Source organism: Colobus angolensis, unplaced genomic scaffold (assembly GCF_000951035.1).
Source record: "Colobus angolensis palliatus isolate OR3802 unplaced genomic scaffold, Cang.pa_1.0 Scaffold137, whole genome shotgun sequence".
In the NCBI taxonomy this organism is placed as follows: domain Eukaryota; kingdom Metazoa; phylum Chordata; class Mammalia; order Primates; family Cercopithecidae; genus Colobus; species Colobus angolensis.
The window spans coordinates 5,497,141-5,521,894 of NW_012114455.1; the positions used below are offsets into that span (position 1 = coordinate 5,497,141).

Below are 24,754 nucleotides of genomic sequence, written 5' to 3' on the forward strand. Positions count from 1 at the left end.
TGCCCAGCCATCAATATTATTCTTCACAACCTTTCTTTGATATAAGACATTTGATACGCAGGTCGTGATTCATCAAACTGGCCCATTACGAAGCAGCCAACCAGGATGGTAAAAGATAAGGACTCAGAGGAGGGTCAGAAACAGGTGCTGTGGCTACTGTCCTGCCACAGCACAGGAGGCTTGTATACGCTGGAGCCTAACATTTCCTGACTACCATAGACAGAAATCTCTTACACTGCTAAGGCCAGAGGCCTCATCAGCCTGAAAGGGGAAGGGGCATTTGTAAAATGCCCAAGGCTCAGAACTTCCACGCCGAAGGACATTACATAGATCTCAGCCCCAGATCGGAGAATGAGGTGCTAGTGGCAACACGGCATTCATAAGGCTAAGGGAAACCGAGGCACGCAGTACCGGGGCCACTTGCACCACTTGAAGCTGTATGTGCTGAGGCTGCTGGAGGCCAGACGCCGACTGCGACACAGGAATGTACTGAATTCTCTGGTAATCCCCTTGTGGCGTTCGGTAGTCTGTCGTCAAGGTCTGGGACAGTTCTGTCATCGCTTGGGTGAGCAGGTCCGTCGTCACCACCGTCTCTCCGGTGGCGCTGTCCGTAGTTAAAACCGCTGGGGTGGCACTGATCACAGCTGTCGTCAGTGGTGTGTGTATGGTGTTGGAGAGCTGGGCGAACTCCGGATGCTTCTTTCGAATGTGCTGGACCATCTTGGTCTGAAAAAGCAAGGCAAAAAACAAGAATTATTATTAGAATTTGTGATTTTCCATTTTTCTCATATGTAAATCCCCAAAGATTCCTAAAGTCTTTTATCTTATGTCTTAAAAAAAGAAAAGTCAGAGCAACACTGACTCTATGCCTGTACTTCCTGGGGTAACATAATGCTATGAAAGCAGGAAAAAGGGTGGGAATGATGTAAAGCCTCACCTGGTCTCACACCACCAGCAAGGTCTCAACATCCCCCCCAGCTAGTACCTGCCGCAATCAATCACAATCCCCCCAGCCAAAACCACCTCCTTTGTAAAGCCACCACTTAACCTTCTATGTGGTGCTTCCATAAGCCTGAACTCACCAACCACAAGCACAGAACATTCAAACGTGAGGCCCTCCGCAGGCCAAGGGAAAAGGAAAACAGCCAGCAGCTTGGGCTGCTGTATGGCACTCATTCTGGGGGAGGTCCACAGAATTCTCTTTCCGTTCTCTGCTGTGGTGCCTGTTTACAGTGACTAGGACAACATCTCTCTCAGTCCCCCGTCAACTCCGAAGGAGCTGTCCAGACCATGTGGATGAGAAGACATCTTCCCTGAAGAGATTCCTTACGTGGCCGTTTTGACCTGAGCTTTAGTCAGAAACTGCCCCTACCTTGCTGCTGTACTGCTTGGAGCAGTGGGGACAGCAGACGGGAGGGGTGGCAATGGTGCCCGTCAGCTGGGTGTGTGTGCTCAGCATGGGGTCTGGCTCTCCAGGACCAGCGGGCCGGAGCTTCCGAATGCTCGGTGGGAGCTCTGCTCCTGGGTGGTTCTTCAGGATGTGGGCTTTGCGCTTGCTGGCGCTTTTATAAACCTGCAAATGTAAGTGCCTTGCCATGAAAGCAGTATACGGTTCCACTTTCTTGCTTAAAGCAAACTAACAATTTCATTATAAGACATTGAGGAAAAGTATTGAAGTAGACCCAAATAAAATATATTAATACGTATATTAACAGATCTATTGAAGGACAACAAGCATATACCATAAATTAGAATAAAATAAGAGGCCGGGCGCGGTGGCTCACGCCTGTAATCCCAGCACTTTGGGAGGCCGAGACGGGTGGATCACGAGGTCAGGAGATCGAGACCATCCTGGCTAACACGGTGAAACCCCGTCTCTACTAAAAAATACAAAAAACTAGCCGGGCGAGGTGGCGGGCGCCTGTAGTCCCAGCTACTCGGGAGGCTGAGGCAGGAGAATGGCGTGAACCCGGGAGGTGGAGCTTGCAGTGAGCCGAGATTGCGCCACTGCACTCCAGCCTGGGCGACAGAGCAAGACTCCATCTCAAAAAGAAAGGATATTATGGTGGAACAACAAATATATATTCTGTGTCTTTTCTGAAACTACACAAAAATAATGGAGTAGTACAAGTAGAGTACTCCACCACGAAGCTTTCCCAACCCCCCCCCACCTTATAGAAACCCCCAATCTACCATATATGTTATAGGTCATATGATAAATGCTCTCATTTTAGAACCTAGAATTTGAAATTAATTCCTACGCTAGGCACTCAGTAATAAGCCTCTTCTAGTGTAACAAAAATCACAGAGAGAAGGGACAGTAAGAAAAATGAAGTCAACTATTTCTTAAGAAAAAAAATTGGCTTAAAATTAGGCTGTATTCCTAGTCCTTTCTTGTCTGAATGGAGACTACGGAGAGACAGGGAACCATCTGGTCAGAGTAACAAACAAATCATAGCATATATTTATAAATGCGGACGAGTCAGCTCTAAGCAGGGAACCCCAGTGGCACACCAGCAGGAGTATTTCCCTTTTACCTTATCGCAATACTGACAAAAGTAATCACGATTGGGTTTTATGATGGGTAGAGTTAACTCTGGCACCTCTTCTATCTTCATGTCTGGATGTCTCTTTGACAGGTGATTTACCTAAAGTGAAAACAAAGAACAAATGAGAAAAAGAGATCCCATTAACCAAACGGAAGCTACACAAATGCCTCTGATAATGACCGCCAGAAGCTGAAATTCTCTGAAGCAATGCCCCAGAACAATAAGGCATTTGGCCAGGACCAGCATCACCAGACCCCATCTGACACCAAAGCACTCACAGTCAGGGTTAACAGGAGTTAATAATTCACCAGACAACTGAAGGTGAACTGACTGTGGTGAATTCAGCCATCAACAGTCTTTGGCTGAAAGAACTACTATTGGAAAAAGGAAAATTACACTGATATGAATTTCTTTGGTGAGTTCTCCTCATGCAAACCTGTCTTTCATGATTTAATGCCCTAGCCTTACTAAGAACATGGAATGAGATACAGACCAAGGTTCTGAATTTTAATTTGCCCTATGACTTTCCAGCTCCTGGCAGAAATATATTCTGCACCTGTAACAAGGTCAAAATGAGTTGAGAGCAGAGCACTGGCTGTCCTGATACTTCAGCTAATCTGGATGCACATACCCTGCTTTGACGGAAAGCTTCCTTCTACCGCTGTTTGATATCTGGAAAAGAGAGGCATTAAAAGGAAACAGCTGGGGGCTGGGCGCAGTGGCTGATGCCTGTAATCCCAGCATTCTGGGAGGCTGAGGCGGGTGGATCACCTGAGGTCAGGAGTTTGAGACCAGCCTGGCCAACACGGTGAAACCCTGTTTCACCATGAAATATAAAAATTAGCCAGGCATGGTAGTGGGCACTTGTAATCCCAGCTACTCAGGAGGCTGAAGCAGGAGAATCACTTGAACCTGCGAGGGGGAGGTTGCAGTGAGCCGAGATCACGCCATTTCACTCCAGCCAGGGCAACAACAGTGAAACTCCATCTCAACAATAAATAAATAAGATAAAATAAAATAAAAGGGAACAGCTGGGAGAAGGCAAACACCCCACAAGAAAATACATTCAGGGGCACAAAAGAGGGAAATAAAATAAGGTGAGAGCAGAGATTGAGATGGGTAAAGAAAAACAAAACTAGTCATGAAAAGTGATTAAAAAAAAAATAAGCCTCTTGCAAGAATTGACCCAAAAAGCAGCAAGACGGCAAAGGGAGACTGGAAAAGACAGAACTCCAAACTGGGAATTGTTTGCCTCCGTTTCTTCCGCTGGACATTGACAAAACCATTGATCAATACGACTTAGGACAGAATACAACACAAAAGTCACCATCATCGACAGAAATGAGGTGTGCTGGGAAGACGGAGGAACCCGCGGCCACTTGGCACTGACCAGCATGCCGCGCCGGCGGAAGCCCATCATGCACAGGCGGCACTTGAACGTGAAGCTGTCATAGTCTGCAGACGTGATGCGGGGCTTGAACGTCTTGGAGCGGCTGATGCGGTCGGCTTTCTTGGCCTCCCTCTCAGGATTATGCATCCTCTGCATGTGTTCCCGTAGTTTGTCTTTTCGCTATTTGGAGAGAATTTTTGAAAACAGGGTAGACATGTTGGTAGAACATTTTTAACTGAAGGGATAATTTTAAAAATCAATACAAATTAGCAGTAGCCACAAGCCTCCAAGAGACATTTGAGTTGCTGGAACACTAGGACATAGAAAGATGTGTTAAAAGTGCCTGGGAGTTACTCTGTTCACTAGCAAATATGTGCCTTCCAATGAACCTTGGTTTAAAATGACCATTAAATAGGAAAGATACATACTGACTTTTGAGAATAAAGACTGTGCATTTATGTAGAGGAATTAAAGAGAACATGGAATAAGCCTGGCTGGTATAAAAGAAGACAAATTGATAATAGGTAATACTAGATTTTAGAAGCCATGCGTAGGCCGGGTGCAGTGGGTCACGCCTGTAATCCTAGCACTTTGGGAGGCCGATGCGGGCGGATTGCCTCACGTCAGCAGTTTGAGACCAGCCTGGCCAACACGGTGAAATCCTGTCTCTACAAAAAATACAAAATTAGCTGGGTGTGGTGGCGCACGTAATCCCAGCTATTCAGGAGGCTGAGGCGGGAGAATTACTTGAACCCAGGAGGCGGAGGTTGCACTAAGCTGAGACTGCACCACTGCATTCTAGCCTGGGCAATAGAGCAAGACTCTGTCAAAAAAAAAAAAAAAAAAAGCCATGTGTATACTCAATTCCCACACATTTCAGCAAACATTATATTTTTCTAAATCCCAAAAGAATTTAAGTAAGAATCTCTATGTTATGGATTTAGAACTTCTCACCTTACAGAATTAGAAGTTCAAGTAAACAAATCCATTGCTCATTATGATGGAGCATGGGGCCCAGGGCTCAGCTCCTGGTTTCACTATTTACTGACACATGCTGATGTGAGTCCATGGAGAGAATTAGGCAGAGCCCATCCTGAATAAAAACAAAGTGCCAGCTCCCTGATCCAGTAAGGCTTTCTGCTCTGGGACACATGAATGAATTGTTATTAGTTCTGTAAAGACTCTGAGCCTTTCTACAAACCAGTTCTTCCCACCTTTTGGTACAGGGACTTTTTTAAGGACTTCATTTTTCAGCACATCTACTCAACAAATATTCCTTGAGTGCCTACCAAGTATCGGGGAGTAGGCTAAGGGCCCAGCTCGAATGCCAGACCTCCCTCACCCACCTGCCTCTTCTGCTACAATGCATATGACCCAACTGCTCTTTCTTCCTATCCCACCCACCTTCATTTCTGGAAAGCCCAGGAGGGAATGTTCAGAGCTTTGTAGGCTGCAGTAGGATGTGGATTAAGGACACTGCCCTAAATGACGGTATTTTTCTTTAGTGTTATACGATGACAAAGCACTGTTGCACTGCTGCTATTTTTTCTTTTCCTCTTCCTCCAACTCCTCTCGCATTCCCACTTTTTCCTAAGCATCAACGTTTACTAGTTCCCCTGTCTATTCCCTTTAAACAACCAATTTACCTTAACCGAATCATCACGTAAATTTCAAAGCCTAACACAAATACCACACCATGCTATGAACATCGTGACAGGCACACATTTGTTGGATGCCAAATCTCCATGAGGCCTTTCCATCCTAACATCCCCCAAACCAAATCCGCTATCTGCCCCCACTCCTTCTGCCTAAGTCGTGCTTTTTCATATCAGTGGTGTTCCCAAACATCCAGCCTCTCCAGCTGCAAATCTCCATTCCTCGTCGACTACCCTTCCCCGTCTATCCCAGCACTCTGGGAGGCTGCAAGGTCTTGTCAGCCTCCCATGACGCCTGTCTTGAACACGGCCCCTCTTCTCCACACCCACTGCCTCCACCTGAATTAGCCCAGCTCTGAAACGTTAGGGCTCACTTCCTGGTAAGTGATGACTTAGCACAGCGCGCTAGCTTAACCTGCTTCCCTGGCTTCCTCTTGCCACACCCTCCATCACACCCCTTCCCCCACCTCCTGAACGTGGCATTGCTACTCCTGCTGCTCCCTCTGCTTGAGATGCCATATCCCTCCCTCACTCCTCACCTCTCCCTTTCCCTAGCTGGCAAACTCTTTCGTACCCATGAGTGGATTTAAAAGTGTCACCGTATCCATGAGGTCTCCCCTAAACCCCAAATCAGTGAATCCCTCTCACGGCATTTTTGAGACGGAGTCTCACTCTGTTGCCCAGGCTGGAGTACAATCGCACGATCTCACCTCACCGCAGCCTCGGCCTCCCAGGTTCAAGTTTTTCTCCTGCCTCAGCCTCCTGAGTAGCTGGGATAACAGTTATGTGCCACCGCGACTGGCTACTTTTATATTTTTCGTAGAGACAGCGTTTCTCCATGTTGGTCAGGCTGGTCTCCAACTCCTGACCTCAGGTGATCTGCCCGCCTCAGCCTCCCAAAGTGCTGGGATTATAGGAGTGAGCCACCGCGCCTGGCCACTTCATTCTTTTCTCTATTCTAGCGTGAACTCCCTAAGTCAGAAGGTTCCACGTTGACTTCAATGCTGCCTTCATGGAGCTTACACTTGGCAGGACAGGCAAATGCAATACACAAATGCTACGACAGGGGTCGCCAGCAAAAGGCCCTGTGGGAATTCACGGGAGAAGCCGCACTTAATCCAGGGATCAGGAAATGCCCCATATGAAGTGACATTAGCCAGGTAAAGGAATATGACAGTTTGAAAGTGCGTTTCAAGTCAGGAGGAGGAGTGAGAGCAAATGCAAACAAAGGCCCAAGGAGAGAGAGTACACCAAACTTGGGTAAAGCTATGGAGTTCAGGTCACCCTGAGTGCACAGGGAGGCGGGAACCAGAGAGGCTGGCAGGAGCCAGACCTTGTAGCATCTTAGAAGTAACAAGAACTTCGGGATTTATCTGCGTGAAGAGCTATTAGAGTTTTTCAGAAAGGACATGACATCAGAGCTGTTCTCCAGAAAAATTACTCTGATTCTAGTTTGAAAATATGCCAGGAAGGTAGGTGGTAGTGGTTTTGTGCTGGGTCAACTTGGCCAAGGGGAACTACATTTGAAGGAAATCTCCTTCCCAGCATGGTTCTGAGCTGGGTTAGCCAAACAGAAACTCACACCAGCCTGGAAGGTGGAAAGGAAGCAGCTCCGTGCTGCTCTAGACAGTGTCACACAGAGGTACCTGTGGGTCCCTACTTATCTCTCTTTCCCACCCAGCCACAAGATGTCTTCCTGACTGCCAGCCCTGCTGGTCAGCTCCATATCCGCCACCAGATGCAGTGACACAGTCTTCCACAGACCGTACCAGCTCTCCTTCCTGGCCCCCACTGCAGGTGGAAGGGCCTGGTTCCTAGATTCCCAGGTAAGTTCCCATTGGACCACCCAGACCAGTGCTTCTGTGGGCATACTGCTGACTTCCGACCTCCCAGCTGCTCCCTTCGACCCTCACTTCTCCATCTTCTCCTATAATTCAGTTCTCAGTCCTATAAGAAAATCTTCTATGACACTCACAGTGGCTTTGCTTCCCTGATTGAACTGTGCTGAATATACTGGGTCAAAGTAAAAGAGAAAATGAAAGCAAGCAAATAAATTTTAAAGAAATATTCCAAGGTGTTAAAATATGGTATCTGGCACAAAATGAAAAATCAAAAAACATTGGCTGGATGGGATGGATGGATGGCCAAACAGTATCACAAAACAGGAATCCTTTTAGATATGATTTTTTTTGAAAAAACAGAAAAATCCCAGACCTATTTATACTTTTCACATTGGAGTTCTCTACACAATTCTAAATTGTGCTACTATGTATTAAAAGACATTAGATTATATTTTATAACACACCATAAAACAAGCTTTGAAAATTCTATTTCTCTTTAATTTCCTTGCATCTGTTACAAATATACCCTTAGCTTTCCTCTCCTGAATCCATTTCTGATTCTTTTCCAGTTTCTATGAGAGTGTGGCCTACAATCATATTCAGTAGAATATCTTCCGATGACGGTTTTGCAGAATCACCTGATTTCCCAATGAAGCATCTTTCATTGTTTTTACATTTATTTATTTAACTTTTATTTCTGGGTCCCCTGCAGGGTTTTGCTTGGCTTCTTCTAAGTTCCAGGTGGGTTACCGACACTTATAATGTTCTACTTTAATCTTTGAGGTCATTAACATTCTCCAAAGCAGTCTAAGCCTTCTCAGCACTCTTCAGATTTCCCACCTGTATTAGATGAGAGTCCTGCTGCCTGCAAGGCTCAATTACTGGCTCTTATACTTAATCAGTGCTCAACAAAAACCTCTTGATCTGAATGTTAAGTAAAGGTATTGGTCTGTTAGGAAATCTCAATAGCAATTTAGTTATACTTGTCATTATACATTTGGATTCTTTTAGGAGATGCATTTTTACTCAACTTGTTTGGGGATTTGAATTAACTATTTTGAGACAGTAAGTTTTCCCCCTTAATTTTATAACTAAGTCAAATACAAGGCCCAAAGTGCATCTCAGGTCCGGTTCATCAGAAGTGGGTGAAAAACTGATGAACTGAACAGGCATTTACCCTCAGCTTGCTCTAATTCCAGGGGCCACGAGAGCCACCTCGGGCTGTGTCTTGGCGTCATACCTTAAATTGCTTCCCACAGGTGGAACACAGGAAGTCTTTGCGGTCCGAATGCCGGAGCATGTGGAGTCGCAGTTTATCGGGGCGACAGAAGGCCTTGTCACACTCTGTGCACTGGTAGATCTTTTCTGAGTGGAAGCTGCGCACGTGTTTTTTCACCTGGCAGTAAAAACCATGAGAAAACTCAGGGGACACAGGCACCAAAGGAAATGACCAAAGGCAGCTTGTCAACGCTAGAGGGAGCCAAATGCATTACCATGGGTTTTCATCAACCCCCGCCGAGGAATCCAATCAGATGTGATAATTGGCCTCAATAACACAATAATACTGTCCTCAATAATACTGTCCCTGTCACAAAGAAACAAAACAAGCAGCCAGAAAGCCTTAGAAATCCTAACCTCCCCGACGACTTGAAAAGTGAGAGAGAGAGAGAGAGGGAGAGTGCTTGCTTGGAGCCCATTTTTTAAAGATAAAACGCAAAAGTTCCTTGGGTTTAAATGAATCTTGCTAAAAAGGATCTATAGGAAGACAAAAACCAGTTCTTCCTTATTTTTCTCCGGCTTTAATCTGCATAAAAGCAATTTAGCCCCTTTTGATGCTTTTACATCTTCTTATAAAATCAAGTTCTGAAGAATTAAAGACATGAATGAGTGGATACAGAAGACATTACCGGTTTATGAGAGCAATATGACGCTGGTGTCATTTCTCAACTGGGACTTACTTCCCTGACTTTTAGACAAATAAAGGAATAGGGCTTCTGAACTCTCTTAGCCACATATATCCAATGAAGAAGAGCTGACGAAGGAAGCTAAGTAGTGAGTCCTATCAAACTATTCCTATAAGACAGTTTGCTTCATTATTTTTGGAGTTTCTTTTGCTATTAAATGATGCCTTAAAGCAACCTTTCTACTAGTTTGTGTGAAGTGAGAAAATCTCCAAGACTCTCAACACTAGCAGAACTAAAAGTAAATCCTAGTCTTCTTTTCCTTTGGTAATTGAAAAGGTGTATTTTTACAAAATGTTTCATTATTCACTGACAGGCATAGGAAAATCCTATCGTGTAAAGTCCAAATGAAATCATGAGTATTCTGAAATTTATCTTCACCCATTTTGCTCCAGCAAAGAATCACTACAGGGGAGGAGGCCGTGGGTTCTTGACACAAAAGTACATTATATACCCACTTTCTCTTTGTTTCCTTCCGAAACGTATGGCCTTGGTTAAAGCAAGCAGGAAACCACAGTAGCAGTAGGGAGATGTTCCCAGCCCCTCAGAAATGGGAGTGTGTCTTCTACAGGCTCTGTATAATTTTATAAGCAATAGAGATTGACATGGATTATGAAAGATTTTTTAAAAATTATAACAGATCTGGGTGTTTATTACTTGTATTATAACTTAAACACTTTAATGTCAATGTCTGATGTGGACAATTAAGGGTCATAATAATCTTTTGTTTATAAAAGTAGTTTGATTGAAGAAATATTGTTCTCAATTGTAAAGTTGTTTCAAAGAAGGGATGAAAATGCAGGTGCTAGGCAGTCTCGGTTTTCCAAAAATCGAAGTTTCTTTTACCAAAAGAAGGAAGCAGACAGGAATCTCAGTAGTAGACACTCACCTGGATAAAATCTGGGAACCGTTTCTTACAAGTTGGGCAGGTGAAGTAGCCATCATTGATATGAATGGCCACATGATCTTTCAACAAATCAAGGCGGTCAAAGGATTCTGGGCAAAAAATGCAAGAGTAAGTCTTCTGGTCTGAGTGGAGCTTCATGTGGCTCTCCAAGGATGCGCTGCTGATGAAGCCCTTGTTACAGAGGTCACAGGTCAGTGGGCAGTTCCCCTCCCGCCCATGGAAGCGCAAGTGCTGGTCCAGTTTGTCCTTTTCCCGGAAGGCCTTCCCACACTGCAAGCATTTAAAAGGCCGGAAGGACTTCCGAATAAACAGATGCTGAAGAGCTGCATTCTGAAAGACACACACAAATGTGATCATTTAGTGAGGAAATTAAGAGTGCAACTGGATCACACTTTTACAGAGAAAGAGAGGATGATCTCTGCAATCACAGACTTCCCATAGAAGTTCAACTCTAGGACACACACAGTTGAAAGATTTTTCTGGTGAAGACACTGAAAATGAAGCCATCCTCAAAGAAGTTCATCTTGAAAAGACGAGACTTTTTTGCGTTTTGTTTTACATCTATGTATGTGGGTTTTCTTTCGAAAGGGTTTAAGTAACACAAAAAAAGTGTTCCCAATAGAAGACTCGTATAATAAAACAAATCCCACAGAACAGGATAAAAATGGAAGATCTGGAGGAAAAGACTTAGGGTAAGTCACACATGCAGGAATCAGGCTGGAGCAAGTCAGCCAAATGTTACTTGTTGAAATCCATGAGAAAAAGAATTTGAAGCTTGATTAAAACGTTTACGGGAAAAAAAAAGACAATAAAAAGAACTGAAGGGTAGTCCTTGCCAGTGGCAGGGTGGAGAAGGAAACGGATACCAGGCATCTTTTCAGAGGGATGGATACCAGGTTTCTTTTGGGGGTGATGAAAGTGTTCTGGAATTAGAGAGTGGTGAAGATTGCACAACTTCAGAATGTTCTAAAAACCACTTTAAAGGGTAAATTTTATGCCATGAGAATTATAGATCTCAATTGAAGAAAAAGAACTGAAAAGGATTCAGATTTATGTGAATGAGACATGAGCACACATCATAAATGGAATATAAGCATTTCATCACTTTCTACTTAGAAAACAGAAGATAAGGTCCCAGCATAGCTAGTTAGTTCTACTGGTTAGAATGCCATGCTAACAAAGTTAAGCTCATCACACTGTTCCCTGCCTAGACCAGGCAATTCTGCTGTTTGTTTTCAGGCACAGATTGCACTTGTAATGCTGATTAGCCATCTTGTAAATTCATGCAGTTGTTATAGGGAACCCAAGTGGGAGAGCATGGGTACTCGGTGCAAACCCATCACCACTACTGGAAAAACTACTCATGCTCTGCTGAGAGCAGATCGACAAAATCATCTCTCACACGGAGAATGCAGAATCAATCAATCTTTCAGTTACGCTTATAATGAAGATTCATTCATAAGTTCCTCAAAACACTGAGGGAAAGCTCTAGATTGCTACCAGGCGGGGGTGGGGGGAATCTTTCAAGTATGTCTGTGAATGGCTGTGCCTGTGTAGCTTGTATATATACAAGTATATAAACGAAGAGTAATTGGAAGGATTAATGGAGATCTTAGTGCGACTTGTGTAATGAAGAAAGTGCAGTGAACAATGCTTACACTCTTCAAATTACTTGTAAGCATCAACTTTTAAACTAAATGTAATGTGAAATCATCATGGGAGGAAAACAAAATATTTTTGATTCAGTGAAATTTCTAGACATAATTACTATGTAACAGGAAATTTCCTTCTCAGGGCTTCCCTAACGGGGCTAGGAGAAAGATTTTTAAGCTGCTACCTACTCACTTATGTTGAGTAGATAAACAACAATTCTGTTGTCTTCTTCAGCTCATGGGGCTGCCTCAGGGGATGTGTCATACTTTATTCTCCTTTATATCCAGATCCCTTAATAAGCTGCTTAGCTTACAGGAAGTCTTCAAAAGTAGTTTGAGAATCAGTGAAATATATTTCATATGAAACTAAAAAAAATGATTTCAAGGATTTTTCTATAGCATCTGCAGAGATTTTTAAGAATAGGTCTTTCTTGGCTGGGCACAGTGGCCCACGCCTGTAATCCCAGCATTTCGGGAGGCTGAAGTGGACAGATCGCCTGAGGTCAGGAGTTTGAGACTAGCCTGGCCAACATGGTAAAACCCTGTCTCTACCAAAAATTCAAAAATTAGCCAGGCGTGGTAGCAGTCACCTGTAACCCCAGGGCTGTAATCCCAGCTGCTTGGGAGGCTGAGGCAGGAGAATCACTTGAACCTGGGAGTTGGAGGTTACAGTGGACTCTGTCTCAAAAAAAAAAAAAAAAAAGCATAGTTTTGTTCTCAAATCAACCACAGGGCTTGCTTTCATGTCTGTGCACAGTTCAGCAGCCACCTCATCTTTTTACTCTATCTGGATCCTAATTTTACATAAAAGCTTTACTATTTTGTCTACTTTCAAAACTTTACGGAAATACTGCAGATGAACCAATACTGTTCTGAGGTTCAAAGGTACAAGATTTAGAGCACTTTTGCCATGTGGGCATCTTTTCCTTTATCTATGTTCACTGAAGTGTCCAAGGACAGACACAATGAACATTGATTGTGGTCCCGCTGAGGATGCCATCTCTCCTCAGGTGCCAAATCCAGAACCCAGTTTTGCTTTGGTCAATTATGCTAATCGGTCTTCTGTCATTTCTGATTAGCGCGAGTACCTTCAGACACTTGATTTAAACTGAGCCACCACCTGGCTCCACTTTCTTGGCTCTATTGACAAACCTTATCATCTTTTCAATTTCCATCCTGAACATTGTCTGTACTCAAGAAGTAGATTATATTTCTCTGATCTAATGATACTAATAGGATCGTTACAAGGTCGTAAAAATGCTGAAACTGTTCCCACCCCTTGACCCACTTGCAGGCCATTTCTGTTCTAAGGTGTCTTCTGTAGCTCAGAGCCACAACCCGTACACATTTCTAGAAGAAATCATGAAAAATGTTGGAAAGAGCACATAGATCCACTCTAGTTCTTCTGCTTCCTGAGTTCATCAGGCAATCCACCACACTATAAACATATATCAGCTACTCTAGGGATACCAAAATCGTATTGTTGCTAAATTCTGTGATTTGGGATTCAGCTCACATTGCAATGAATTCTGAGACAACAGATTATTTGTAGACAAAGATCACAAAATGTTTCTAAAGTTTAGGGGGTTTTTTGGTTTGTTTTTTAGAGATGGAGTCTTGCTCCATCACCCAGTCTGGAGTGCTGTGGCATGATCATAGCTAACTGCAGCCTCGACCTCCTGGATTCAAGCAGTCCTCCCACCTCAGCCTCCAGGGTAGCTGAGACTTACAAGTATATGACACCATGCCTGACTAAAATGTTTCTAAAGTTTGATATTAATAGCTAAAAGAACCTAAATTATTGATGAATTTTCATACTCTTTTAATCCTGACACAAAAAGGAAATCAAACAATCATATTTGTTGATTTGGGGTTTTGTTGATTTTGATTTGGGGGCTTTTTTTTTTTGAGACAGAGTCTCACTCCATCACCCAGGCTGGAGTGCAGTGGCACGATCACAGCTCCCTGCAGCCTCAACTTCCCAGGCTCAGAGGATTCTCTCATCTCAGCCTCCCGAGTAGCTGAGACTACAGGTGCGTGCCACCGTGTCCAGCTATTTTTTGTATTTTTTTTTAGTAGAGACAGGGTTTCACCACGTTGCCCAGGTTGGTCTCGAACTCCTGGGCTCAAGCAATCCACCTGCCTCAGCTTCCCAAAGTGCTGAGATTATAGGCGTGAGTCACCGTGCCTGGCAAGTTTTGGGGTCTTTTAAACAACTTTCCTTTGGACAATTGTCTGCCCACTTTCAAAGCCTTTGGTTGGCCAGCCCTGCCCAACTCAGCTCACTCTGCACTATCCTTCCAGCGCACCCTTGCTAGGGCCAGGCTCATGTCTGCACTGTCCGAACCACAGCAAGAACCTCCTGTGTCTGGGCCTCTGATCCTAAGGCCATCATTCTCGGAAGCGGTCTACCTTCCTCCTCTCTCTCTTTCAAGGGCTAGTCTAAGTCTCACCTCATCCAGGAATTATCCCGACTCCCCTATTTTACTTCGACCTTTCACTCTTCCAAGTTATACTTTCACATTTAACACCTAACCGCAAACTCCCCGACATTAGTATCCATTTCCTACTTAGACCACAAGCTCAAGTGAAAATTCTACTGTGTACCCAGCACAGTGCCAAATAGACAGTTAGAACTCAACAGCATTGCAGAAGTTATTCCGATGGTTTTAGCGCTGGAAGGGACCTTGGAGATCACTTAGTCCTATCCTTCATTTTGTATATGAGGAACCTGCAGCCCACAATTTATTCATTGATCTATTTACAATTAAATTATCATTATTTCATTAATTTGCATTTACTGTAGCAACCAAATTGTGGTTTCCACCAGGATTTAGTAAGTACAGGTTGCAAAGAACAGCAGGTCAGGCAAATACTTAAGTAACATTCTGTTATGTGAAACACAGGAAACAAACCTACCTGCAGCTCCAACTGAGCAGGCAGCATTAGAGGAGAGAAAAATAGTTACATTACCAATTGGATTGGAAGACTTCCCTTCAGTTGGTCATTACCAATCTGGATAGAAAAGATGAAAAAATACATAGCCCTACTTTTTAGAATGTGTGAGAGAAAAAAAAAAACAAACAAAATAGCTCAACTAAGACTGACCTCCAAAAACCAAATACATATGGCTTTTGCTTTGCCACAAGGAACCTTGTACCAAAACCAGTAACCCTGCTCATTCAAAAATGCAAGTACAATTACGGCTGGACTGTGTTTGTGCATCCACAACTTCACTGCATGTGTGGGCTTCAGGTTTTTTTCCTTCCAAAAAAAAAAAGAAATCTAGCAAGCATTTCTCTGGGCTTAGTAAAAAAAATCAGAATGGCAGAGCAGAAAATATAGTAACTGAGCAAGAGAAAGAAGTGCAGATTAGGAACTAAAGGAGAATGACGGATGAGATGACATTAATTCATAGCTTTTTTTCCTTGCTGTCCTATATTTCTGTATGTTGATATACTCTTGTGAAATAATATCCAGTGAGCTGAGAGTTTTATACGTTTTGATTACAGAGCCCTCATAAAGGCTGTTTAGCCTCAGAGTTCTTAGAGCCCTTCAAAGCTATCATATGACTACAAATGTTTAAATGTGTTTTTACATGAAGGCATGGACTAGACTATTTTTCAAGGTCCCTTCTAGCCTATAGGCAAATAAGAAGACCAAAAGAACCAGACGCTGAAACAACCATGCATGTAGGAGTTGTAAAGCCTAGGAAGTTCTATAAAATGTCTCTTTCATCTACTGGAAGGTACCAATGAGTCTTTATGCACTCAGCGGCCACAAACATGGGTTTTAAGTCATTGGTTTTTATCAGCCCAGGCACTTATCCCACAAAGCCATATTGTTTTCCACCGAATCCCCTGCAGTTCCTAACTCAGACTCAAATGCTATTTGTGAGATAAGAGTGGCTCAAGCCTGTAATCCCAGCACTTTGGGAGGCCGAGACGGGCGGATCACGAGGTCAGGAGTTCGAGACCATCCTGGCTAACACGGTGAAACCCCGTCTCTACTAAAAATTACAAAAAGCTAGCCGGGCGAGGTGGCTGGCGCCTGTAGTCCCAGCTACTCGGGAGGCTGAGGCAGGAGAATGGCGTGAACCCGGGAGGCGGAGCTTGCAGTGAGCTGAGATCCGGCCACTGCACTCCAGCCCAGGCGACAGAGCGAGACTCCATCTCAAAAAAAAAAAAAAAAAAAAAAAAAAAGAAAAAAAAAAAGAGAAAACGCATCTGAACTGCAAGGCAGGAAAGCCCTGCAGCCGCACGACCTGAGGCCAAGACATAGGTCACGTGACTCAGACACTGACTCTCCGACTGACAGCTTTGGCTCAAGCTATCCCAGGTGTGTGAACTGTACCTGCCATATCAACTCGGACACAGGTCACTTTCCATTGATGAGTAATGACATTTGCCATTCTCCCCTGGGAAAGTGTAGATAAGCACATTTAGTTACCCAAAATTAACTTGAGAGCTATGATTAGGCACAAATTAGCCTGGTTTAAAATATAAATGGTTATTATAACTAAATGTACTTATTTCTCCACTTCCAATCTGTGAATTGAGGGACGCAGAGAGCTAGTCCAGGAGCTGCCAACCTCTAGGCTTCTGTGTCATTACTAACTTGGTTGAACCTAGGACCAGCCATGCCAGCCTGCCATGGGACACAGAGACATTGAGAAATAGTGAATACTTTCTTTCAAAATAATGGGATCGAGCATGTGACAGGCTAGATGCAAGATTTCAGAGTGGAAGGTGAATAGGTTGGAAAACCACCAGAGAGCGGCTAGTGGGAGGAAGATCACCGGCAGGTGCAAGGAGCCGCCGGCTTTCCCCACTTACTCGGATGCGCTTGGCTCTGCGCATGTCGTCGGCTGTCAGCGTGCTCTGCGTGGGCACCACGCTCTCTTCATGCTGCGGCTGCAAATGCAGTGTGTGCGTTTCTGGTTCATGTTCCAGGGAAGACTGGGTTTCTTGTGGCAGCTGAGGGATTGGGATAGTGGTCTGTTCTGGTTGATCCAGCCCATTCAGAGTGGCTGGTTCAGCCTCATCAAATTGCTCCTTTGTGGGAAAATGTAGCAAGTCCTGAAATTTGAAATAACCAGGAATAGAGATCAGTGCCAGAGGGACTGTCGGCTCAGATTTAGAATTGCTGCTTATTTAGGAATGACTAGATTCATAATACTCAGAAAAAATATTCTCCCTCTGGGAAAGTTAATTAGGTAACTATGCACAGAAGGCAAAAGCAGGATAGGTTCCAGACCACTTAACAAGGAAAAGACTGTGATCTGACTTTTCTGGAATATCAATAATTTTAATTGTTTAATTAAACAAAGTCCACCTCTGCTAACTCTGGTCAATTTTATAGAGCAGCAAAGTTGGGTTTTTGTTGTAGGTAACACTTGAAAATACATTCTTTTCTGGCATTCTCCAATCATGCTTTAATTAACAGGCAGCAAGGTCTGATAGGAAAGGTCTACAAACATTGGGAAGGTCTTTGTGCTTAGATCTCGTCAGGGATCTGGCGAGTCCTCCACACAAGCATCTAAGGAGGGCTCCTTCCCGTCCCCCTGTACCTGTGTCCCATCGTCACTCTTTTCCCCATTTTCGCTGGTGATTTCCAGGCGGATAAATTTTGGAGGACGCCCTGGCCGTCGACCTGGACCAAATCGCCTCTTGCCTCGTCCCCTTCCTCTGCCTCTTGTTCTAGGGACAAGAGATTGGGTTACGGGTCGTCATGGTTACATAATATTCCATAACAAGTGGTGACCTAAATGATTCTTACTAACCCCAGAGTATGATTCCTCTCACCTTATTACTTTCCCAGATTTTCTCCAATGGAAACAACTGTTTTACTAACATACACTTTCTGAATGTCTCATCCTTCCCCTCTATTACAGCTTAAAGATACGTCTTCAATTATTCTGAAGAAAAGACCTATAAACATTCAAATCACTGACAATATTTTGCTTCTGAAATGATGTGAGAAAGGCAGACAGGACAGAACATGCTAAGCCTTCGAGTGTGTTCCCAGGAGATGTCATCTGAGACAAGATTCCCATTATTTCTCTCTTTCTCCCCTGGCCTCGCGTCATATTCCTTCTAAGAAACGTGGCCAAATTCAAACAACTTTCTCGTTTTACTACAAGCTTCTGGAAGGTCAGAACAAATCTCTAATTCAATTGTTTCATAATATGCCTAGTAAACATCAATTAAATTTTACATCCCCTCTGATGGATTTTTTTATTTATTTATTTATTTTTTTTTTGAGACTAGGTCTTGCTCTGCTACCCAGGCTGGAATGCAGTGATGTGATCACGGCTTACTGCAGCCTCAGCCACCTGGGCTCAAGCGATCTTCTCACCTCAGCGTCCCAAGTAGCTGGGACTACAGGCATGTACCACCACGCCCAGCTAATTTTAATTTTTTGTAGAGACAGGGTCTGTTGCCTGGGCTGGTCTAGAACTCAAGCAATCCTCCCTCTTGGGCCTCCCAAAGTGCTGGGATTACAGGTATGAGCCACCATGCCTGGCATGAATTGCCAACAAACACAAATTCCTTAATGAAAGAGGCTTAAAAGAAGTAGGTTATGAGAGCTTCTTTTAGAAGATATGTATGTGGAAAGTGTACAATGTCAATGAGATCAAATTTCATCCTTCCACTCATTTATTTAATAATTTAACAAATACTATATATTGTTTCCAGGAACTTTTAAAAGACTCTTCATGTTGGAAAATTCTGAACCTAGGTAAATATAGAGAACAGCATGATGAGCCCAATGTACCCATAACCCAATTCCAACATTTTTCAACCCACGGTCAACCTTTTCCATCTATATCCCTACCACTTGCACACACACATACCCAGTAGATGATCTGGAAGCAAATCCCAGATATCTTTTCATCTCTAGATATCTTGGCATGTCTCTCTGAATCATAAGGACTCTTTATATATATATGAGCACAATACCATTATCACACCTAAGAAATACCTGATAGTTGCTAAGTATTATTATATCCAGTCAAAGTTCAAACCTTCCTAGTTATCCCAAGTTTCTCTTAACAGTTGGCTAACAAACGTATTACCTACTGTGTGTCATATACTGTGCTAGGCACTAAGGACATCAGATTACACGCAACAGATTTTACCCTCAGGGCTCTAGAAGAGGGAGGTGGCATATAAACCAAAAATCACAATATAAAATAAAAAGTGCTACAATAGAGCCACCAACAGAGTCTTGGAGATACCCAGGAGTGACTCAAATCTCACTGTGTCCACCCCCCCTTAGACATTTACCCCTGTGGTCACATGCTAGACCCTGTCACCCTTGTAAGCCTCTTCACGCCAATCCCATGCACTGCCCACTCGGACACTACCCTAGCTCTGTAGTTTACTCCCTCTGGTACAAGCACTCAACAACCCTTCGGCCACGTGAGCATCTCCAATCCAATCCTTCTGGTGCTCCTGTGCAGCTCTGCATCACTGCCTTGATGTTCTCTCCCCTTTTTCCACAGCATACACTGCAAGGTCATCCATTGGAACCACTCCCTTATGCGTACTCTCAGTTCCCATCCCACAGCTGCTCTGTTTTCTCAATGTGTGTTATGAGCACTTGGCAAAGCCACAACCCTGTGTAAGCCAATTCCCTGCCCGCTCTGCACCAGCATCCCTGCAGCTGAATGAAGCTGGAGAACAACGCACAGTCATGCTAGTGGGCTCACTTTCATTTCATAACCATGAACCCCAAGTGGGCATTTAATGTAGTGGGCAATTGTATGGTACTTTCCTAGAACATTCACTTTCCCACTTACCTAACTACCATCTCACACGTCTCCTCTCTTTCCAAACCCTGGAAAAGCTGGCAACTTTACATCTGTCCCCCTGGCACGACCCTACTTCAAACCACCCTCATTCCTATCCCAAACTGTTGTGATAGATGCTAACAGGACTCCTTGTCTTCACTCTTACTCCAATATAAGCTGGTGGTTATCTTTTTCCAGGTGTTATTTTTATCCAAAATGGTTTTCAAAAAAATATAATCAACATCACAATACTCCCTGACCAAAACCCTCTAAAGACTTCTCATCACACTTGGAATAAAATCTAAATTTCTTACCATTTCCCATAAGGCCCTACCTGATCTGGCCCCTGCCCCCTTCATCCTATACAATTCTCCCCTCATCTTTTTTTATATAGTGGAATGAAACATATGACTTGGTTTGATTAAGTAATCGTACTGCTGAAAAAAGTCTGAAAATCAGAGATCTGAATTATTTTAAAAGTATGTGCTATCTCAAAAATTCCTATTTCAGAATCTCCAGTTAAGGGAGATTTTTACCTAAGATGAAAGGATCTCCCATTGCTGGGTACTGGTTATGCTGGAAAAGATGGATAACGGTAAATGAGGAGCAGAGGGAAAAGGAGATGACAGGTAACACCATTCCCTCAGTTGCCCACCTGGTTACCTGTCTACACATGACACTTGGAGACACTCATTAGCTAGTGGACAATAGAGAAATGATTCTGAACCTTTATAAGCTCGGTCTGTGGGCCTTTCTCCCTCATACATACCTGCTAAACACATCTAGTTTCTCATCATGAGAATTGAGATGCTGTTGCAACTGCTCCGAGCTTATAAATCGGCGGTTACATTCATAGCAGGGCCAATTCTTCTCTTGCTCTCGAAGAACTACAGTCACAGAAGAGACATCATGAAGGCTGATGATCAATAGACACCAATACAACTCAAATGCCTGCGATCCCCACCATTCTTATCTTGCTGCAGCCCAAAGGGTTCATAGCTATACTGTATCTGCTATTTGCATGACTGTTTTGTTATCAAATCAAAAGCTAAAACTTGGCAGAGAGTTGCTTTTTAGGATCTTACTTTCTAATGCATCCATGCAAGACATCAAAGGAACAAATACCCTCACGTCACCCTCTCAGAGCCCTCAAAACACGCACACGACTTCACCACACCAAAAACACATGAGATGTTACGAAGATCTGTATTCAGATAGCCTAGTATTCAGACCCAGGTTTCATAATCTGAGGGTATGTTTTAGAACAAATAACTCAAAACTCAATGCCCAGTATAATCACTTCAGCAAAATGTTCAAAAGCACCCCCTAAGTTGAATATAGGCATACTCCATGACCCAGCAACTCCACTCCTAGACACATACCCAACAGAAATGTGCACATAGGTTCACTAAAATACATGTCAGAATGCTCGCAGCAGCACTCTTCAAAACAGCCAAAATCGAGAAACGATCTTATCGTGTAATAAAGAATCTGCCTGGTCTTTTTCCCTAGTTGGTAACCTTTAAGTCACTGGAATTTCCTGAGTCATAGGAGTGTCTTTGTTATTCATGGTGTCCCACCCCATAAACATACTCAAATGTATTCTAATGAGATGCTTCAGCGCAGGGACAGGCCATGCAGGAAAGTTCAACCATGTAATTAGAAATGTGGGGCTTTGAGCCAGGGGTTATCAGCCTGACCTCATGGAAGGAGGAGGAGAAGGGGGAGCTGGCAGTCAAGCTTGATCACCCGGACAATGATTGAATCAGTTATGCCTATGTCATGAGGTCTCAATAAAAATGCTGGACACTGAAGCTCGGGTGAGCTTCTGTGGTTGGGAATCATATATCAATGTACCAGGAGGGTGGCATGTCCTGAGGACATTTTGGGGCTTCCCAGACCTCACCATATGCATCTCTTCATTTGACTGGCCCTAATATATAAAAATCATACATTTTAATTAGATATATAGATCTTTACATTATAATAAATACAAAGGATTGTAACAAAATGGCCATCGTTAAGAATAGCGCTTTTCCGAGTTCTGTGAGTCATTCTTGTGAATTATCAGACCTGAGGAGGTACTGGGAACCTCCTAACCTGTAGCTAGTTGGTCTGGGGCTTGGGACCTCCAGAGCCTGCAGCTGGTGTCTGAAGTCTTGACTGCCCTGAGCCTGTGAAACTTGACCTAACTCTGGATAGTGTCAGAATTGCATTTCACAACCAAATCTACAGTAAAATGGAAAAATCAATTGTTTTACATTCATACACCAGAATACCAAATAACAACGAGAATAAATAAATTATAATTATATACACCAATGGGGATGAATCTCACAAATACCATGTTGAGCAAAAGATGCCCAGGCACCAAAAGTGTACATATCACATAATTCTATTACGCACAGTTCATTAACAAGCATATCTTATTGTGTGGTACTAGAAGTCAGGAGAGAGTACTTAGGAGTGAGTAGGAATTAGAAGGCAGCACAAAGAAACTTCTGGGGCACAGTAATGCTCTGTTTCTTGATCTGGGGGCAGGTTACATGGGTGTGTTCACTTTGTGAAAATTTAAGTTGTATACTTACAATGTGTGCAGCTTTCTGTATATAGATTATACTTCAGTGACATTTGCATTAAAAACACAGCCAATGCCTGCCTTGGTATATCCTCAGAGATGATAAAATCTGGATAGGAATCGTCTTCTGTTCTAGGTTCTAATTTGGTATTTGGAAGTTTTCATTATATTAAATATTATTTTCCAGCACACATGAAAGAAATGTAAATGTCATGGTAATTTGACACCGAATTAGATGGAGATGTGTGTCTCCAAAAAACCTACTGGAATAGCTTCTGAAATATACTGAGACAAAAAAAATTAGAGGTTTCATAAAGATGTGATATATACAATTTAGAATTCATATACAAAATGTAAAACATAAACGTCTAACCACCTTTCCTTTCTTCCTCAGATATGTCATGAATTTTCTGGTTCACGAACTCAGCATAGGATGCGGCATACCACACCTGCAAGAAGCAAGGATATCATCAAGAACTGGGGACGTCAGCAGATGTTCCTTGCGTGCTTAAATTATTTCTCCTGCTTCCAGGAAACAATTCAGGCTTTTCCACAGCCCATTAACAAAGGAAAAAAAGATCATGCTGTGCGCTCCCCTTGCAATACCTTTCCAGCAGATCAGTCAGGAAGTTCACTGCCTGTTTTTTCTTTTTCTTTTTCAGAAAATAGTTACTGTTACTAGAATAACTTCACAAGAATTATAATCATAGTCTCTTCAACTAAATAAAACAGCCTCCTCTGATTTCTTATCTATATTTAAACACCGGTTTTTACAGGGTTGTAGTTATAGTGGTTGCCACCAAACACCAATGACAACTTCAAAGGCAACCACCTTCTCCCGCCCACCCACTGGCTACTTCTGATCACTCTGTTTGCCTCTTTTTTTTCTCCTTAACTTCTACATATTGGTGTGGCTCAAAGCTTAGTTAGAGTGTAGGGCCTTCTTATTTTGACTTCAGGTGGCCACATTCATTTCCAACCAACTCTATGCTAATGACTCCCAGATTAATATCTCCATCCCAGACCCTCTTTCTCTGTTCCCTCTGAGTGTGTCTGACTGGATGTTTTGGATGTCTCACAAACAGATCAAACTTAGCATGTCCAGAATGGAATCCTCAATGCTTTCCAACTCTCGCCCCCACCCATCTTCCCCATCTTGATGAATACCTTCCACCCAGTTGCTCAGACTTGAAACCTGAAAGGCGCCTTTGATTTCTCTGCTTGCTTCGATATGCCTTTAGCAAGGACTGCCGCTCCCTCAGGTGTTCCCCATCCCTTCTTTTGCCACCCTGATGCATGCCAAGACCATTTCTTGCCTGGATGATCACTTGGCCTTCTGACTGGCCTCTCCTTTTCTCTGCAATCTACACAGTAGCCAGAGTGGTCTCCTTAAATCTCAGTTACCCCAGTTGGATCATTACACATCATATACAGGCATCAAAATATCACATGTATCCCAAAAATATGTACAACTAATATGTATCAATAAAAGGAACACACAACCAGATCTTGTCATGCAGGCAATGGCTTCTCATCTCATAGTAAACCTGAAATGCTTGATAATCTCCAAAGGGCTCCACAATCTCCCCAACCTGGAAAAGCAGCCTCAGCCCTTGTCAGCCCCCCGACCCACGCTTCAGTCAACATGGCCTGCTTTCAGCTGCTCAAATATGCCCAGGTCCTTCACCACCCCAAGCATTCAGCCCTGCTGTTTCACCCCCACCCCTGCCATAACCCTCCGTAGTGCTGGCCCCATTCCATAGTTCTCAGCCTCAGTGGTGCCTCGTCAGCAAGGCCTTCCCTAACCATCACATCAAAATCCGTCCCTTTCTTGTTACCTGCTCTTTCTGCACCATCTGTTTCCTTCATGGAACTTACCCCATGAGTTATTATTTGCTTGTTTACATCTTTCTGTCCATTTCTGCTCTAGAATAAAGGTTCCCTGAACACAGGATGCCAGCCTGTTTCCTAGGGTCTCACACACAGTAAGAGTTCAATATATCAATTACTAAGTGAATTAATCATATATAATTTTATGGATTATTTTATAGATATGGAAATATTTATAAAGACACTTTATTTTTTACTGTGGAATAGACTATAGTCTGTATTCTATAATTTAACTAACTATGCCCCTGTAGTTGTACTTTTAGATGGATTATCATTTTACCATTACAAATCCTACCCTAATCTATCAATTCCAAGGTGTATTTTTAAATATTTTCACAGGTCAGAAGTCAGGATGTGTTTCACACTCTAGGGCCTTCTACAGTCGTGGCCACGATGGAGCTCTTGCTACCTGCCCACTGCTCCTGCACAAACCTGGTCAAGCTCTTTGTACTGTTCTCACCTCATTCTGTTATAAGCCCACTGACACCTCATGAGTGAACACTTGCCAAGCAATGCAAATGAAGGCCAAAAAGATC

The 24,754-nt window shown here is 43.3% G+C and overlaps 1 protein-coding gene across 4 annotated transcripts in view; it reads right to left on the reverse strand.

Annotated features, from left to right (window-relative positions):
* Positions 1 to 24,754, reverse strand: part of PRDM10 (PR domain containing 10) — a 107,664-nt gene that overhangs the window by 14,596 nt on the left and 68,314 nt on the right. For 2 of the 4 annotated variants that reach the window (XM_011934680.1, XM_011934682.1), the window contains 11 exons: positions 22,705 to 22,777; positions 20,520 to 20,637; positions 17,525 to 17,654; positions 16,791 to 17,033; positions 14,875 to 14,886; positions 10,286 to 10,633; positions 8,676 to 8,831; positions 3,940 to 4,119; positions 2,538 to 2,648; positions 1,373 to 1,573; positions 412 to 726 (listed from right to left, as the gene is read on the reverse strand). In XM_011934680.1, coding sequence (XP_011790070.1) covers positions 412 to 726; positions 1,373 to 1,573; positions 2,538 to 2,648; positions 3,940 to 4,119; positions 8,676 to 8,831; positions 10,286 to 10,633; positions 14,875 to 14,886; positions 16,791 to 17,033; positions 17,525 to 17,654; positions 20,520 to 20,637; positions 22,705 to 22,777 — 1,887 coding nt within the window. The remainder of the gene's footprint in view (positions 1 to 411; positions 727 to 1,372; positions 1,574 to 2,537; positions 2,649 to 3,939; positions 4,120 to 8,675; positions 8,832 to 10,285; positions 10,634 to 14,874; positions 14,887 to 16,790; positions 17,034 to 17,524; positions 17,655 to 20,519; positions 20,638 to 22,704; positions 22,778 to 24,754) is intronic. The other 2 variants (XM_011934681.1, XM_011934683.1) reach the window with 1 other exon arrangement.